Genomic DNA, 14,973 nt, shown 5'->3' on the forward strand with positions numbered 1-14,973 from the left:
CACAGGAAGTGCCAGGGTCCTGGATACAGGTGGGGATTAACTTTGAAAGCAGAGTGATTTTCTGTGTATGTTTTGCTACAATATAGCCTTTGGAATACCTGACCTATTTAAAGTAACTAGTACCATATGAAGAAAAAAGAAGAGAAATTTAGCTTACTCTGATAAATGAGAGACCAGAAATAGGAGCAATGGCAACGAAGTGAAGACTGGTAGTACAAGAGAAAGCCAAGCTAAGATCTCCTCATGACAAATGTGTTCCAGAAATGCACAGAAATTATGTCCCTAAGACCACTTTAAAATTTTTGTTAGAATACAATGTTACAGTGGTTATCTCCGGGTAGTGGCAATTGTTTTAAAAAAATTCTGCTAGCTATATTTTCTAATTTTCTTTTCAAAGACTATTTATTTGAGAGAGAGAGAGGGCAAGCACAGCAGGGGGAGCAGCAGAAGGAGAAGTAGGATCCCCACTGAGCAGGGACCCGGTGTGGGGTCGAAAGGCAGACGCTTAACAGACTGAGCCACCCAGGCGCCCACTATTTTCTATTTTTCCACAATGCATATATATGTACTAGTTCTGTGATAACAAGAGGGATTAAAACAAACACCTGAAATACTGGTAGTGTACTTGGTGGAGACAGGTAGTCTGTACCTATGACTCAGAGAATGAAGTGGTGCCTCAAGGAGACTAAACAGGCGAGGTTAGAAAGACCTGAATTCCTTCACCCAGGAAACAGACCGAACTGAAGGGAATAAAAAAACCCAGCAAACTCCTTTCTGCGATGCACAATACTGAGATGAAACAGCTGTTCTAAGAGAAATGAATATGGACTATTTTTCATATGTAGTAGGTAACAATGAAGCAGAAAAATCTATTCTCTTGCATGGGTTGCATGAGCTTGAAAACTTCACCAGTTTAAGAAAGATTTCAATTCATTTACAGATGACAGATCCACAGTGGGCATTTACTGGAAATCAGAAGAATTCAAAGTGAATCCCAACCACTAACGAAGACCCCATGATGAACAATTACCGTCTAGTCCCATGAAATGTCTCTTGTCATCACAATCACCAAGAAATTATTTGGGAAAATATTCGGTCACTTTTAAGATTGATTATATCATGAATTACCTTTGTCATTTCTATGAATACAATAATTAAGAATATGAAATTTCTAAGGTAATTCTGCATTATGCTTATTTGGGAAAAGAAAGTCTAGAAATGTATAAAATAGTAAACAGTTAAAATTTCTTTTGCCTTTAACTCCCTTCTCCAACTACCCTGAGAACTCTACTTCATAGAGGTTACCAGTTCAGTGTGTACCAATTCATCCTCCATGACCATTCCTTTTAAAAATATTTATTCATGTCCTGCTTAATTTTATTTAACATAGTGTTCCACAGGCCGGTAGACTGTTTTATGATTAGATTTGGTTTTCAATGACTAGATTTCATTTTTTTCCATCTTCGCAATGGAGAGAATACATAAAACAATTAAAAAACAAAACACATCAAAATTTAATCCAAACTTTAAAGATGTTACTTCATTTCAGTACCTTCTTAGTAAGAAAGTGGTAAGCATTAGTAGCTAGGGAAAAAAGCTGAATTTCTAGCTGAAAATATGCACACTGGCCCTTTTATACATAACAATATACACATAAACACGTATCACAACACGTAAATAAAACCTACTTCAAAATGATAAGCAAAGACCTTTCTTTATTCTTACTTTAAATAAGTTAAAACATGAGTTTAAGGCAAAAAGAAAGAATATACTTGCTAATAAAACACTGAATACCAGTAGTCTGTATAAGATTACACAGAGAAGTAATACCATTTTAATCTTTACCAATTTACCAATATCCTCAATGTTGCCTTTAAAAGATAGACTTAGGCCATGAAAAATGTGCTTGGTTCTAAATGCCCCATTTTGAATCTGGATTTTCTCATCAATAACCTGGAAAGCACACCACTCAGGCTAGTCACATGGAATTCTGTGTGTAAATAACTAGTTCTCTAACACAGAGGACTCTCCCTGAGGATTACTTTATTCTTTGTGCTGTCTCTCTTTTTTTCTCTCTCTCACTACAACACAAAGCAGAGTCTACCTCACCTATGCAGACTCAAGGTAAAAATAATCCTTCACTATCTTCCTCAGTTTGTCAATTTCATCTGACTATAAAAAATACTATTTCACAAAGGCAAAATGTAAAATTCAACTGCTTTTACCCTGAACAGATGCCTTAAAAACCTCAAACACTGGTAACACGAAACAGAAAGAAGTTTATCTTATTCTGTATCAACAAGAGAAACATTCCAATCTTTCCATTTTTTAAAACATACTAATTTCTATTAATAACCATTCCAAAAAGTACACAAAGGGTCCACGAATATTAAAGAGAATGAAAATAATTCCAATAAACTTAAAAGTGCCTAACAAACATAAAAAATTATTAAACTGTTTTGGTAAATTGGATGGCTTGGCAATTAGGAAATCACTGGGGACCTAGAAGGAAGTGGTTTCATTAGGAATGAAAGCCATATCACAAGATGTCAGCAAGGGAGTGGGTGGGTGGAGACGGGGGCCAACATAGCAAATGCAAGCTGTTCTACAAAAGAAATGATATGGTAGCTTTCTGGCATGACAGTGTTAGGAAGTTTCCTTAAGATAAGAGTTAGCGTCCTTCTTCCTCTTTTTGAAGCCAGGAGGCGGAGGAGGCTAATAAAGAGTCTGTATTGGACTCTGAAAAACAAACTGAGGGTTCTAGAGGGTAGGGGGGTGGGGGGATGGGTTAGCCTGGTGATGGGTATTGAGGAGGGCACGTTCTGCATGGAGCACTGGGTGTTATGAACAAACAATGAATCATGGAACACTGCATCAAAAACTAATGATGTAATATATGGGGATTAACATAACAATAAAAAAATTATAAAAAAAAAAAAAGGTCATGATTAAATAATCACTGAACACATACATTATATACCATACAAGATATGGTGAATTTAGGAGAGAACCAAATCACTTTAGTGGAACAGATGAATCAAAATAGACATGAAATTTTTTTTAAAGATTTATTTGAGAGGGAGAGTGCACGCACAGCGGGGGGAGGGGCCACAGGGAGCAAGACTCCCCGCTGAGCAGGGAGCCAGATGTGGGACTCAATCCCAGGACCCTGGGATCATGACCTGAGCTGAAGGCAGGCGCTTAACTGACAGAGCCACGCAGGCAGCCCCCCAATTTTTCCTTCTTAAACTGGTTATTTTAGTTGATCTACAGTTGCCTACAGTGGGAAGTCTGCCTTCTGCTCAATTAAACCACACTGGCAGTACCTCAGTAAGGTTTTCACTGGAGGAAGTTAAATAAGTAGGCAGAAGGAAAAATCCTGGTTGAGCAAGTGATAATAGTCTGGAAGTAGGCACAGTGAGAGACATAAAAAACAGACAAAGGGAAAAGACTGCTTAGAAATGTGGTAGATGCCAGGACAGATGAGAAAACAGTACTGAGGTCTTACAATTATTGGCCAAACAGAAATGCAGTAGTCAGATATAAGTGAAATTACAGGGGTTACAGTCCTCATACTTCATGTATTCTCTCCAGGGCACCTTACTCTATTCTCCGTGATTGTGCCTTTAAAAAAAATCCTCTCTGGGTCTTTGTGTCTAGAATTCTACAATTCAATACCACTCGTTCCTTTTTCAAATCTCTTAAAAATTCATTTTCTTTGGTTACATCAACAGACACAAAATGAATATGCTACTACAGATAGAGTTCAAATAACTTACCAAATTTTCAACAGTCACACGGTTTCTAAGACTCTACTAAAAAGATATACATCAATTTTATCCCAATTAATAAAACGACAATTTTTAATTGCTGTGAATAGGAAGAATTCTCTAGAGTATGGACTTGGGGGCAGGAGAGTGGGTAGTGGTGGTGCCCAGCAAAAATCCCCTATGGAGACTTGTTAAAATTTGCGCATGTCGGAGCCCTACCCCTAGAAAAATAGTTTTAAATATGAGTTCCTTTTTCTATAATTTTAAGTTCCAGATTCTGAGTATAATAATCATTTTTTTACGATAATTTTCAGCCTCACACTACTTCATGGCCACTATTTTCATCCATAATGGCCCTTCAAAGGTATGGCAGGTATGGAAGAAGTTTAGGAATGTGGAGTAACCAACGGAAATTAAATTTGATAGTATCCTGATAGTCTTCCTTTCTAAATAAGGAACAACCAAATCATTCCGGCTGAGGGTTCCATCTAGATATTTTCTAACTACTTTTTACTCAAGTTTTAACATGGCATGAAGATACATTTCTTAACTATCCTATAAATCAGAATTATGCTTTATTTATTTAGTCAGTGGTCTTTTTTTTTTAAGATTTATTTATTTTAGAGAATGAGTGAGTGTGCACACACATGGGGGGGAGGGGCAGAGGAAAAGGGAGAGAGAATCTCCTAGAGCAGACTCCGCCGCTGAGTGCAGAGCCCAATGTAGGGCTTGATCCCAGGACCCTAAGATCATGACCTGAGCTGAAATCAAGTCAGCTGCTTAACTGACTGAGACACTCAGGCACCCTTAGAATTGTTTTAGATTTAATAAAAAATCTTACAAAAATTTTTAATTGAAGTATAGTTGACAATGTTACATTAGTTTCAGGTGTAAACACAGTGATTGGACAAGTCTGTTATTCTGTGCTCACCACAAGCGTAGCTGCCATCTGTCACCATACAACGCTATTATTATAATACCATTGACTCTATTCCCTGTGCTGTACCAATAAAGGATCTTTTTAAATTTAAGCAGCTATGGTGCATTTGTCTTCCAATTTTAGCTTTTAAAATGGCAGTAGTGGTTCACTCTAACATCATGCCCTTTTTATCACCATAATTTCAAAAATACATTAGTATACTAATAATGAACAAAGTTCCCATTCTAAGAATGATTTCTGTTAGTGAGTATCTGGTAGCTCAGAGAAAAATAAAATTTCCATCTAAGCTTTTAAAGTCAAAACTGAATCTCACACACACTAAGATACAAAGCTGGTAACTTTGCTCCTTTCTAATTATCAAGAGAAAGCAAGGATGGATTATAAGAGGAGACTGGGAAAGTGAAGAGATCCGAAGACAAGCCCCACCAGCACTGTATACTCCCAAGAGAAACAAACTTCAAGTTTTAAGAAACAACTGCTGGCCGTCTGGGAGACGCCCAGGCATCAACCAATGAAGCACAGCCAACAGAGGCGAGAGGCCGAGCACACTGCTGTGACTCCTACTCCCCAGTCCCTGGGCTCCAGTGAAAGGCCAGCTGTTGCCACCTGGCGCAGGGAGTCAGCAGAGCAAACTAACTGCAGGAGGAAAAGGCTGCGGATACTGGAAGACTCCAACTGGCTAGGCTCTATAAGCTATACTATTTTAAACATTAGGGACATCAAACTGTATCATTAAAATAAGCCTATGCAATGACAGTCCAAGTAAAGGAGTTTATCACTGTTTCACATTTCACTAGTAAACGAGAATGGAAATATGAAGTTAACTCAATTTTTACTGAAGCACATCTTCAATTCATATAAAGTACGAGAGAAGTAGGAAGCAATACACTGAAGCCTATTACCACAGATTTCAATACTCCCAGTGCAAAACTCCCCACCGCCCCTCCACTTAGAGTAGTAGTCTTTATGCTCAAGTAAAGATTCTCTATCTGTTCCAACTGGATCTTAAGACTTTAAGCATGAACACATCACACAGAAAAGCTGTGTCTGAATTTTGGGCAACTTACATACTACTTAATTAACTATGGTGGAATTTGATAGAGTATAATTTGAGACACATTTAAAAGTCATAAATTAACTTCTTCCATCTGGTCAGTGGCTTGCTTTACACTTTAGCGTCCTCTTATCCAGATATTCTAATTCTAACAAAGTTTTCATATCATTTGGGAGTTTAAATATTAAATCATTAATGTGTATGTTTTTCTGATCCACTCTGTAAAGGACACTGTTAACTATAACCTTCCAAATGTAAAGGACCATATTTTGTGTAATTATATTTTTCAGACTTGAGTTTTGTTCTCAAATTAGTTTGGCAGAGTCGTTAAAAGACCTGAACTCAAATCCCGGCTTTACCACTTACTACCTATGTGTTTCTAGGCTTCCATTTCTTAATCTATAAAATAAGAAAAATGACTACCTATGAGAATGCATATAAGGCACACAAACTAACATCTGGCACAGGAAAAGTATCCAAATATTAATTCATATTCATAAAGTTTCAAGTTCTAATATAAAAATGAAAAGAAATAGATTGTAAAATAAGAAGGGAAAGACTGCAGATCTTAGAGAGATCTAAATGATTTGTAATGCCCCTTTAATTCCTGGATATCAATTATTCTCTGATTATGTACACAGACAATGAAAAGTAATTTGGGCTTTAGTGAACAAGAATTTAGAAAGAAATCTAAGCTCTAAAGCCCAAGCAATTGATAATAAAGGTCCAAAACTCACAATAACCTAGTTAACAACTGACACAACATTCATATAACAAATAATAAAAGAATTCCATTTTGTTTTGCTGGACTTCAGTTTGGCAACATTACAGCAATTGTTACCAGCGCCCAAATACTCCATTTCTAGGGCGGGACAGAGAATAAATTCCAAAATGTCTGTGAGATGTTAGCATTATCACTTGTTTCATATGATGATAATCATAAAATAGATTTTATAAATCATAAAACGACGCATTATGGAAAAACTCTGAATTGAGCTACATACCATACCAATCTTCCCTTCTTCAAAGAAAGCATTTAAAAATATAGTCTGTTTCAATAAATATACTAAAAACATTATTACAAATTATACCGGGAATCCAAATAGATTTTATCTAAGTAGACACTGTATTTATCTATAAAAAAATCCTTTAAAATAAAATTTGCTACAAAGTCAAACGAATTTCATCAAGGTCATAGTGGGCATATTTCAACACTAAATAGTTCTAAGTGTAATTAGATGCTGCAAATAAGGAATTCAGGTGGAAAGATGAGCTATGCAGGACATGCGGCACCTGGCTGGCTCAGCTGGCAGAGCATGCGACTCTTGATCTCAGGGTCATGAGTTCAAGCCCCACATTGGATGTGGAGCCAACTTAAAAAAAAAAAAAATGTCTAGGAGGTAACTCAGCCTCAACATACTCAGAATTCATATTTTTTAAAATTCTCATTTTCTCTAAATTATTTTCATATGACCATGATCCATTTACAGAAACAAATCCAGTTATAAAAACAAAATTAAACCATTTTTTACCTTTTTTATGTAAAAATAATTTCAGATACGGAGAAAAGTTGTAAGAACACTACAAAGAATGTATTTTTCCTGAATAATTTACTGTCATTACATCTCATAAACCCCAAATATTGTATTGTGTACTAGCTACAAATACAGATATCTTCCTAAATAATCCCAATTTTACAATCAAAATTTAAAAATTAACACTGATGTATCACTACCATGTAACACCCTATTCAACTTTTACCAACTGTCCCATTAATGTCCTGTACAGCAACAAAATTAGGTTCAGGGTCACACGTTGCATTTTGTTTCCATGTTCTTTAGTCTCCTTCGACCTGAAATACTTCCTCAGTATTTTCTTGTTTCTCATGATCTTGATACATTTGAAGATTACAGGCCAGTTACTCTGTAGACTGTGCCTCAATCTGGGTTTGTCTGATTTATCTTCATGATTGGATTTAAGGTACACATCCTTTGGTAAAAATATCCAAGAAGTGATGCTGGGCATTTTTTCACTGCCATTCTACAAGGTGGCACACAGTTCTAATTTGACCATTACTGACAATATTAACGATGACAGCTTGATTAAGGTGGTTATTGCCAGGCTTCTCCATTGTAAAGTTACTCTTTTTTCTTTTTTAATTATTTTGTGTGGAGATACTTTGTGTGATTATACAAATATCCCATTCCTCATCACTGATTTTGTTCATTTATATAATTATCAATTTATGGAATCCTATTTTATTCAGTGGGTTACAATTTGTACTTGTCATTATTTATTTTGATACCTCAATTGTCCTAGTTTGGCCAGCTGGAGCCTTTTAAAAGCTGGCTTTTGCGCCTTGCTGACATGTCCCCTTCATCCTTCAAATACCTCCTTATTTTGTCATCTTAGGATGCTCCAGGTTCATCTTTCTTGCTCCAGCTATGGAATCCACCACCTCTCCAAAGATTCCTGTTTCCTATGTATGATTTCTCTTCTTGAGACTGGAAGGGGTAGGCTCTTGTTTCATTTCTTTGACCTTCCTAACTCAGGACAATCAGTTGATGAATCTCCAAAGTAAAGTGGTGAAAGGATTTAAAATCGAGCAAGTTTAATAAGATTGGCAAAAAATATGATGCACCAAACTTTCCCAAACGCCACAATACTCTACCCCTGTACTATTTTGAAATTGTAGTAAAAGCTCTTTTGACTGTTTCCCTTTCTCTAAATTCCATCAACACACGATATTCTAGTTGAATATGCTATATACTAAAAACTTTGATCCAAGTAATACAGTAGTTACTGTTAAAACTTTGAAAGTTTTCTGGCTAAAAGAATCCATGACCATATTCCCAAGTGTTACACTAAAGATAAACAGTATAGAAAAGGTACTCCCAAGAGTCTTTTCCAACTAATAGACAACGTCCTGGCTCATCTCCTCCTTTAGTGTGAATGATGAAGCTGAGTCGCTGGTGAAACACTTGCTTCCAAGGACGTTATTTGGTACATTAACATGACCATAATTTTATATGTACAAAAACAGTAAATCATTTCAAGGGAGTCATAGAGTACTTTCTCAGGAAAACGAGCAGGATAACATAAGACTTGGCTTGACAGTGCACAAATCTGTGTTAGCAATTCACTTTCTTGAAATAATCAAATTGGGACTGGGGGTTATATAAGGCTCTCTTACAGAACATGAGAAAAAACATTTTTCATTACTTAAAATTATATATGCTGGTAAAATTCAGTGAAGTATTTTGCTGTCTGATAACCAAGTCCTGAGGGATACAAAAGAAATATATTTGTACACCTTGTGACACTGACACACCTCTTCCTGTAACAGCACTAATATAGCATAAAATTGTGAAGCAGGGACTTGCAAGTGGTTTTTGAAGTAATTCTCCCAAAGCCCCTCCTAGCAATATAATAACTATTGGAGTCATTTTTACAAACAAGAGGCTAAGACTGAGAGATACCCTGCCTAAGATAATACAGCTAGTGAATGGCAGTTCATACTCAAACACAGATCTTCTACGAGTTAGCACAAACTTAATTATTCTGATAAAGTGACATGAAAGAAATTAAAAGAAAAGCAAAAGAAAATGGAAATAAAAGCTAAAATGAGATACGTTTTTAAAAAACGTAGTCTTTTTAATAAAAGACTATTTTAAGGGAGGAGAGGACAGAAAGAGAACAAATGACAAGAGGAGGCAGCGACGGCGGTGATGGAGCGCGCTGCTGAGGCGCTGGGTGTTAAACAGGACAACTGCTGCTTTCTCTTGGACATTTTAGGGGGCGTATTGTAGTGACCTAAGTTCAGATTAGAAATGGTTTTCAAATGCGATGAACTTTCTCTTAGATATCAGAAAAATCCTAAGACACTAAATTTAAGTATACACTGAAAGGAAAAATACTTTGTTTCATGGAATTAAATGAGGGGAAACTTATACCAAGGTAAGCTCAAACCGAAGGACCAACCTCAGTATTTTTATTTTTATTTAATATTACTCTTTCATGGATTTCCCTTGGGTTCTCAAGGATCTAAGTAAATCTTACTATGCAATCCAAATACCTTAAAGCTAGGAACCAACTAGCATTCAGGAAAGAACCAAATATCCCCCCCAAACAAAGTGAAAAGGTGATCAGGAAGGCCAAGCTAGGCTGGAGGGTGGGGGAGGGGTGGCAGAAGGGAAAGCCTTGTGGGTCTAGTGTAGCTGTTAAAGCCTGACCCGGCTGAAGAGGGTGTTCACATGGGGGTGCTGGGGGCTTGGCCCAGTAGTGAGGAGAGTAGCCCTGTAGGAGGGCAGTCCAGTCTGGTGCACAGTATTGGAGCATATGTGGGATGAAGGGGTTGTCCTCTACAAAAGCATGGCCTGGCTTCAGGTGAGGAGGATGTCCTGCTGCAGGGGAAGAGGTGGGAAGGATAAAGGGGGATATGCCTGGTACACGATGCCAGAGCATGAGCTCAGTGAAAAGGGGGTCAATACAGGGCGAGTCACTGTGGTGGTGGCGTGGAGTTGGATGGTTAGATTCTGAACTGGGTGAAAAGGATGCTTGTGCAATGAAGGTAACAGTGACAAGTTTAGTTCCATACAGTAAGACTGATCAAAGGAAGTAAATATTAAGGAGACTTGGAGACAGATTTCTCATGGTTAGAAAAAGGAGAAAACTAGGATGAACTCTGTATTACTGAATTAAAATGGAAAGTATCAGTGTCAACTTATGATTTTCTTTTTTTTTTTAAAGAAGAATTTATTTATTTTTATTTTATTTATATTTATTTGACAAGAGAGAGACACAGCGAGAGAGGGAACACAAGCAGGGGGAGTGGGAGAGGGAGAAGCAGGCTTCCCGCTGAGCAGGGAGCCCGATGCGAGGCTCGATCCCAGGACCCCGGGATCATGACCTGAGCCGAAGGCAGACGCTTAATGACTGAGCCACCCAGGCACCCCTCAACTTATGATTTTCAATACAGACATATACCTATGATTAGGAATATAGATGTAAATGTGTGTAAATGTGTCTACACGTGTATATGTGCATGTGCGCGCACACACACGCACGTACACACACACACACACGCATGAAAATCTGTTCCCCAGCTCTTTCCATTGAGATGGTCTGGGAACAGTGATATTCCAATACAATCAGCACATCTAGTTCCCCACTCTTGGTTTCTAAATACCATTCTCCAAAAAAAGGAAGCTGGATTACACAAAGTACAGGAGGAGCATGGAACATCTTGTTACATGGAAGGACAACACTAGAATGACACATGACACTTGAATGGGGTCTGAAAATTAGATGCAGTAATGTATCAGTGTCAACATCCTGATTTTGATGGTCGCATTATGGTTGCTAGGAGAAAATCCTTGTTTCTAAGAAACACGCATTAAAGTACTTGAAAATGATAGGGCTACGGGTCAGCAACTTTCCTCTCAAATAGTTCATGGAAAAAAGTTCTTGTATGTACTTTTCTACAGTTTGCGATTAAATGGATGAATGAATAATGGAAACGGGGAAGGAGAAAAGGCGGTCAGGGAAGGGCAGGAAGAGCCACTTACTGAGGTCCTCAGCCAGCTGAACTCGTTTGCCGGTGAGTAGTTGTACCTTCTTCTCGCTGTCTTCAGCAAAATCTTCCAATACCTCTTTCACATTTTTCTCTAATCGCCTGACTGTTCAAAGTAAACAAAAAACTTGAGGAGCATCATTTTTATGAATGCACAGGGATGATAAATTAGCAATAGCTGGAGAGTAAGTTCCGATTGCTGTCATCATGTTAGATCTGTTCAGTTCCGACTTCTCACAGGTATAGGGAGAATCTGTACCTGTTATACAGTACTTCTATCCAACATGAATCTAATACATATTTTCAGAGAAAGTCATATTCTCAAGTCCTAACACTTTAAAAGAAGTGAGGATTTCCCCAAAAAACTTAAGTGATGCTTAGGAGTCCTTTTCTAATAGTTTTTGTGTAATGAAGGGAGACTCCTGCTATGTTTTATCTCCCATCTTTTCCACTTATGATTCATTTTTGTTAATATTTTAATGGCAGATTATAGTTCTCAATTTTTCTAGCAAATCTATTTTTATTTTAAAATTTATTTTAAATTTATTTGATAAAAAGTGCGCGTGTGGGGTGGGGAGAGGTAGAGGGACAGGGAGAGAGAGAGAATCCCAAGAGACTCAATTTCATGACCCTGAGATCATGACCTGAGCAGAAACCAAGAGTCAGAGGCTTAACCAACCGAGCCACCCAGGTGCCCCTAACGAATCTATTTTTAAAGAAGTATTTTGATATCCTTCCATTAAAAATGAGTTATTACTCTTTTTTTTGATGTTAGAAAATGGTCCCTCTGTGGCTTACCTTCAGTGTTTGTAAGTTGCTGCCTTAAAGTATTTGCAGTGATAGCAAGCATGCGCTGTATTCGCCAAAACAGGACGACATCATTGCATTCCAACTGAAATTTAGGTAATTAAGATTACCAGATGCAAATTTAAAAATGAAAACCACGTTCATAAACACACACAACTACTGAAGTTAGTACCTATACTGTAAACTTTCGTAAAAACCCTCATGTTTACCTAATACATCTATTCCTATTGTAGATATAAGCCACTGAATCTTTTCTGCACAGGTCCATGAACATCTGCATGATCTGGTGTCAATCTGCCCCCCAACCACAGAGGTTTGTCTTGATTCCAATGACAAAGCAAATCAATTTGGGAAGGAGAGAATTTCATGACATTATATACAAGTAGAAATTCATAGCATATACCCTTAATTTATATTTCGTTTCAGCTAACAACCATGTTAGCTTAAATATACCCTTAGGCTAACCTCTTTTGTTTGTGCACTCAAGCCAGTTTTGAAATGCGATTGTATATAAAAGTAAATTAATAATATATTATGTTTTAAAAGAAACTTATTCTATAGAGGTCTCCCTCAACAATTACGCAAAAAACTTGCCACTTTTTACATAGACATATTTAAATACAAATTTATTTTAAGCCATAGAAAACTCAAAAGCTTATTTTAGGGGTCTCAAATAAGATCACTGATTAACAGAGCTCTTTCAGAAGGATACTTTAAAAAGCATTTCTGCTTGTAAGAAAATGCTCAAAATACATGAGTCTGCTGCCACCTAGGGGTTACTCTGTGAAATGTGGCATTAAACAACGTACAACCTTATATACTTCTTTTAAATAATTATTTCAAGATTTTAATGGTATAAAAAATTACAATACAGGAAAAAGCACAATAAGAACTGTTTTTGCAGTATGATTTCCACTATCCAAATGGACTGTTATATCATACACATGCATACACAACTAAGTATAGAAAGAATTGAACATATATATATATTAATTTACTTTTATATATATATATGTTAACTAAAATTACTTCTAGGTCAGGGGATTCTAAGTGACTTACTCCTCAATAGGGAATATTTAAGTAAGTGACTATTTCCTGTTGCAATTTTTTTTTACATTTGTTCATTGCATTTCCACAAGAATGTATTATTTTCTAACATAAAAAAGTTAATTTTTTTTAAGATTTTGTTTATTAATTTATTATCAGAAAGAGAGCAAGCACAAGCAAGTGGCAGAAGAAGAGGCAGAAGCAGACTCCCCGCTGAGCAGAGAGCTTGACACGGGGCTCAATCACAGAACCCTGAGATAATGACCTGAGCTGAAGGCAGACGCTTAAATGACTGAGCCCCAAAAAGTTGCCCCAAAAAGTTAATTCTTAAAAAAAAAATTTAAAAAGTGGTTTAGTGCCTCTTATTTGCATACAAAATCTTATAGTGTGTAAAATATAAACTGGAATACCTTAGAAAAGACAGCGGTTAGGTTATTCTTCATCACACATTCTTTCCCCAGTAGATCAAAGGATTTAAAACTAATGCTAAAGTTATAGTTCACTTTTAAGCATGTAAACAATCACCAAAGCATTTCCCCTTGTTTTTGGACACCTTACCTCAGAATCTACAAAATGCCTTTGGTAGTAGTAAAAGCCTCTTCGACAAAGGTTACAATGGTTTAGAGCTGTTTTTAAGAAGTGTCTTCTATAAACTTGGTGCCAAGTATCCTTAATCTAAAATGAAAAAAGAAAACAAAAAACTGAGTTACTATACATTCTGCAGGTTCACCAAACACATTCTGAAAAGTCATCCAGAGTTTACTTATAAAAAATATAATTAAAACTAACAGTAACGTTATTATTCTACCAATCTTTTTTATCCATTAAAAAAAATTTTTTTTAAGACAAAGATTAGATTTACCACTCCTCTCTTTACCAGTTTACATACTTCCAAATATGCAATGTTTTTAACAAGCATTGCTATTATATTCATATAATCATCCTGTAGGGTATATATAGGGTTGAGATTATTATCTCCCCTAGTAAGAGGTAAAGAGCCCCAAGGAAAAAGGGGTGGTGAGCCAAATCTAAGGACAGAGTTGGGACTAGGGAGCTGGTCTCAGACCATGTCCATCAATGCAACAATATTTCCTTTCTGATTACTACATTTCATTGTTACCACAACAAAATGACCCCTCTAATGCCATTACTATGCAGAGTGTTCAAGGTTCTTTCACAACATTATCTTTTCTGAGCACGAGAGTAATAATGTTAAGTAGGTATAACAAGTATCACCAACACTATATGACAGATAAGGAAAGTGGAAGTTCAAAGAGATTATATTAGTTACTAAAGGTACTATTACTAATGAATGGGATGAAACTGTGCTAGTATTCACATCTCTGACATCTAGCCCATCTGCTATTCTTGTCGTAATACTTCACTATTTCACAGCTTCATAAAGTACCCTGAACAAAATGTCTCTTGGAAAAAACCAGATATTTTCTTGCTCAGAAAAAGTAATTAAAATATATAGCCAATCCATATCCTAATATGTGGGCAAAGTCCAAATGTGGATAAATTAAATTTACGTTCAACTAATAGTTTCACATAATTATCATTAGTTTTAATTTCATTTTCAATTTATAAATAATGCTAGATGTAACAGCTTGAACTGCTTTGAGTTTTACCTGTTTTCTTTTCCTGTTCTGACCTCTAGCAGAATTTATATTAAGTATACTCATTTCTCAAATACAGAAACACAAATAGTAGATAATCTCTAAAATAATTTATGTGTGGCTCTGAAATTTCTTATATGATTATTTTTCCCCTTAGAATTATT

At 36.4% G+C, this 14,973-nt stretch overlaps 1 protein-coding gene across 4 annotated transcripts in view; it reads right to left on the reverse strand.

The window, feature by feature from the left end:
- The window catches only part of OPA1 (OPA1 mitochondrial dynamin like GTPase), a 79,071-nt gene that overhangs the window by 16,087 nt on the left and 48,011 nt on the right, over window positions 1-14,973 (reverse strand). For all 4 annotated transcript variants that reach the window (XM_025876584.2, XM_025876568.2, XM_025876576.2 and 1 more), the window contains 3 exons: window positions 13,749-13,865; window positions 12,135-12,228; window positions 11,332-11,442 (listed from right to left, as the gene is read on the reverse strand). In XM_025876584.2, the coding sequence (XP_025732369.2) occupies window positions 11,332-11,442; window positions 12,135-12,228; window positions 13,749-13,865 (322 nt within the window). The remainder of the gene's footprint in view (window positions 1-11,331; window positions 11,443-12,134; window positions 12,229-13,748; window positions 13,866-14,973) is intronic.

This window comes from Callorhinus ursinus, unplaced genomic scaffold, assembly GCF_003265705.2.
Source record: "Callorhinus ursinus isolate GAN/ISIS: 27379988/994484 unplaced genomic scaffold, GSC_fseal_2.0 scaffold1, whole genome shotgun sequence".
Classification (NCBI taxonomy): Eukaryota; Metazoa; Chordata; class Mammalia; order Carnivora; family Otariidae; genus Callorhinus; species Callorhinus ursinus.